Raw genomic sequence first — 4212 nt, 5'->3', positions numbered from 1 at the left:
TGGGCCTAGAAGTTAGAGACGGGCTTGCACTGCTCCTCGACTATCTTGAATACAATTGTCCTCAATTATCAAAAATAAATAAATAAATAAAAAGGTAGGGTCTTCGAGAACGCCTCTACTCTTTTATTTAGGGGGGAGAAATTCTCAAGTTTGGTATCTTACAAAAATCAAACAACTTGACATTGAAATAGACCCGTTTCATGATTTAGATTAATATTACAAATTAAAATATACAATTAAAAAAAAAGTTAAGTGACACTTTAATTACTCTCAAATGCAGTAATATATAGTATATATATGAGAGTTAGAGTTGTTATTGGATTGTCTTTTAGTTTTGTCTCTACTTAAATATAAGGGTGGAGAGGTCTTTTTAATAAAAAAAATGAAAATCACAAATAGAGAAAACTCATTAAATAGTAATATAGATAACAGTAGTCTGATACCACCAATAACTAGTTTTCTTTTGTTTTGTTTTTTTTTTTTTTTTCCTCTTACAATGTCCTTGCAACTTCATCTAATAAATTGTATTGTATTGGGCTTTAAAATGCAGTGGGCCTAAAAACAGGCAAATATTAGCTCAGATCAGATAAGCACAGAACCAACTAGCAATAATGGCAGACACCCAACAAAACCCTTCTATTAGGCACAACCTTTTTGACACTTTTGGATCTTATATTCCTAATCTAATCATATTGTATTTGTTAACTAAGCAATTCTTCTCTTGTCATCATCATTCTTTCCCTCCCTTCTCCAACACTTAACCAACTAACAGTAGCACCAAACCTACTTTGTTAACCCAAGTTGCTCTGGCCTTGCACCTAAAGGAAAGAAAAGTAGGGCAAGAGCAATCATTTTAAATTAGAATTGTTTCAACTAAAGTGGGTGATTGCTAAGCTTCTAGGTAGTTAAGTCCCTCCTTTTCCCATTCCATTTCTTTTCATACTTCAAAATTTTCTTCAATTCTCTTCTTATCTTTTCAAGTGATTATAAGTGGAGACTTTTTGCTTGGTTTGGAAAGAAAAAAGAATAAGGGCCTTAGAAAATGAGCACATCCAGATTTATTAAGTGTGTGACTGTGGGAGATGGTGCTGTAGGAAAGACTTGCATGCTCATTTCCTATACTAGCAACACCTTTCCAACGGTATGATTTCTTCTTTTCTTTTTTTTCTTTTTTTTTTTGGGAATTGAGGGGGGGGGGGGGGTTTAATAACCAATGTTCATGCCATGAGGAAACCAATTATGAAGGGCTTTTTTTTTTTTTTTTGCTAGGATTATGTTCCAACAGTGTTCGACAATTTCAGTGCCAATGTGGTAGTGGATGGTAGTATAGTGAATCTTGGTCTATGGGATACTGCAGGTAATTTCATGTCCAATAAAGTTTCAGGGTTAAGATTTTATGTCCTGAATATGCTTCACTACTTAAAATTCCACGACACTCAAGTATACTTTTAGATTTACAAATGTTTATGAGGTATCAACTTGTACACCTTTTAGATACTTAATGTTAATTATGAAATTGATAACTCATTGAGTGTGTTGACGTTATATTTGGCATAGATTGCATTGAGCTCTCTCCTCTGTCTCTCGTCCTTCTATTACAGGAAAATAAGTTATGTTAAATAAATTGAAGGAAAAAAAAAAAAAAAAAAAAAGATGCAGAAGCAATGAAAAAGAAAAAGACAAAACACACTAGAGATACATGGTTTAGCCTGATGTTGTACGTTTAGGGTGTATACAAAGAATAATACAATTAGGGTTAGGTGTAAATGTGCTTTACACTACAATTGGGTCTTTTGGGCCAGTACAAAAAATATTATAAACTCAAATATAAATGTTTCACAAGTTATATGTATATATAAAATAAAAAAACAAAAAAAAAAAAACTACAATCATGTTAGGATTCCATATATTTAGGAAGTTAATGGGCTCTAAGCTAGTATAGTCGTTTGTGCATTACAGGGCAGGAAGATTACAATAGGCTAAGGCCTCTAAGTTATAGAGGGGCTGATGTGTTTTTGTTGGCCTTCTCTCTCATCAGCAAGGCCAGTTATGAGAACGTCTCCAAAAAGGTTTTTTTTTTTTTTTTTTTTTTTTTTTTTTTTTTTTTTTAAGTTATCATCCACAGCTTATTGAAAGACTTTGAAATGACAATTGGATTCATGTCTAACAGTGGATCCCTGAGCTAAAACATTATGCTCCCAACGTGCCGATTGTGCTTGTGGGAACCAAACTTGGTAAGACAATTTAATATCATGCAAAAGCATTACAAGCATAAGTTATTAATATCATATTGACAAATTTTTAAAGATGTTGAATGCAATTTAAAAAAAAAAAAAAAAAAAAACTCAGATTACATTGACCACTCACGCTGGCTTAAGTTATAGAGTAGATTGATAATTTACAATTTGTCAAAACCTTTCACAATTGTTGGAATCATTACAGTTTTCAAAAGCATGATTTTTTTTGTTACCCAATATATATGTACTACTATTCCTCTACTAAAATAAAATTTTAAATGTTAGAAGATCATCTCAAAAAAATTTCCCAATATGGTGTTCACACTGGCTTAGGAAGTTTTCATGACATTCAATTTATTCTTCGCTTTGGTTATGCTTAATAATTGTAACCCCATTGAAATCTGGAAGAGTTTGTCATCTCACACCGTCGCATAACCATGTTCATTAAATTTTTCGTTGTAATTTTATTTGACTCTATAACTCGGTACTTATTGGAGAACTTTCAAGTGCAGATTTGCGAGAAGACAAACACTTTTTGGCTGATCATCCTGGAGCAGCACCAATAACCACTGCTCAGGCATGTCATCAATGAATTTAAAAAAAAAAAAAAAAAAAGTAAATCATATTAGCAAAGCTATACTATAAATGCTACATATATATTTATACAAATATAGTTAAAAAAAAAAAAATATATATATATATATATATATTTATATGTGGGATTTTAACGTGAGATTGATTCGCAGGGTGAGGAATTGAGGAAAATGATTGGTGCAGTCCTTTACATAGAGTGCAGTTCTAAAACACAGCAGGTAATAAAAATACTTTTCCATGATAAAATTTCCTAGCAATCAATATGATCTTATTTCTTCAAGCAATTACCATATTGTGTAAAACCATCGTTCTTGATGTTTTGAATATAAGAAGTGTACCTTATAATTTTGGTTGTGTTATTTAAAAGAATTGCACTGCAAATTATTATTATTTAAAAGAAAAGCAAAAACATGGGACCAATACGTTTAAAAAATTACCAACTTATATCTAGCTTAAACAAATCAGATCAGCTATAGTATGTATCCAATAAAACGTAACACTTAATAAATCTTAGTCTTTCCTAGTTTCCTTGTTTTAATACAACATTAAAACTCCTAAATCTACAAGTGTTTAATTCTAAATTAATCTCTCTTGGTTTTGGCTGTTCAGAATGTGAAGACTGTTTTTGATGCGGCAATAAAGGTTGCTTTGAGGCCACCAAAACCAAAGAGGAAGAAGCCACGCCAGCAAAAACCGTGTGCTTTCCTCTAATACCCAATCAGCCTTAATTTCAAATCTTCTTTGCGAAAACTGTCGCTCGATCATGAGTTCATTTTTGTTACTCTATAATTGTAATATTTTTTTTTCATATATATATATAAGCTCCTTTTGAAACTATGGAAAATCTGTAGGGGAGGACATTGGGGCATCTCTAAATGGTTATGTACATGAGAGTCTTACACTTTTACAGTATGACGCAGTATTAAATTGATTCTTTCTTGTGATGGCAAATCAAGAAGAGCCACTTGACCAAATAAGACTGCAACTCGGCACAAGTCATTCTACAGTGGAACTTGGCAAATCAATGCAATATATTTAAATCTATGTCCATCTGTTCTATATATCTAGATATTGTTTAACTTCTACAATCAAATTACTCTTGAATTCTTGATTAAACAGCTTGATATATTTCCTGGAACTCATATATACATCTATGTCCAATAGCACTATATCACAATATAAATCTTGGTTATATTTTCAATTTCTAAAAATAAATTTTGATTCATATTTGTTTCTAGAACCGTAATATTAGAGACCAATTCAGCAACGAGGTTAAAAAGCACTACAGAGTGAAGAAGAGTGATAGGTCCAAAACTATGTTCACGTCCAAAGACCCTTTAAAGCCCAAGCCTGAAACAGACTTGGAGAATGTTTTAGACCC

General features: G+C 31.9%; 1 protein-coding gene across 1 annotated transcript; it reads left to right on the top strand.

The window, feature by feature from the left end:
* The first annotated feature begins 859 nt into the window (after window positions 1-859).
* Window positions 860-3782, top strand: LOC115991943 (rac-like GTP-binding protein RAC1). The gene is made up of 7 exons (XM_031115934.1): window positions 860-1141; window positions 1270-1357; window positions 1960-2069; window positions 2171-2234; window positions 2750-2814; window positions 2984-3049; window positions 3441-3782. Exons 1-7 carry the CDS (start codon window positions 1043-1045, stop codon window positions 3540-3542), a joined length of 594 nt encoding a protein of 197 aa, XP_030971794.1. The 5' UTR covers window positions 860-1042; the 3' UTR covers window positions 3543-3782.
* The last annotated feature ends 430 nt before the right edge of the window (window positions 3783-4212 follow it).

The sequence above is a fragment of the Quercus lobata genome, chromosome 5 (assembly GCF_001633185.2).
Source record: "Quercus lobata isolate SW786 chromosome 5, ValleyOak3.0 Primary Assembly, whole genome shotgun sequence".
NCBI lineage: Eukaryota > Viridiplantae > Streptophyta > Magnoliopsida > Fagales > Fagaceae > Quercus > Quercus lobata.
The sequence above is the reverse complement of the archived record's forward strand: the minus strand, read 5'-3'. Positions and strand labels throughout refer to the sequence as shown.

Coding starts and splice junctions, on each gene's coding strand:
- LOC115991943 (XM_031115934.1), top strand. CDS start 1,043: ATGAGCACATCCAGATTTATTAAGTGTGTGACTGTGGGAGATGGTGCT. Junction 1,142..1,269: donor CTAGCAACACCTTTCCAACG/GTATGATTTCTT, acceptor TTTTTTTGCTAG/GATTATGTTCCAACAGTGTT. Junction 2,815..2,983: donor CACCAATAACCACTGCTCAG/GCATGTCATCAA, acceptor ATTGATTCGCAG/GGTGAGGAATTGAGGAAAAT.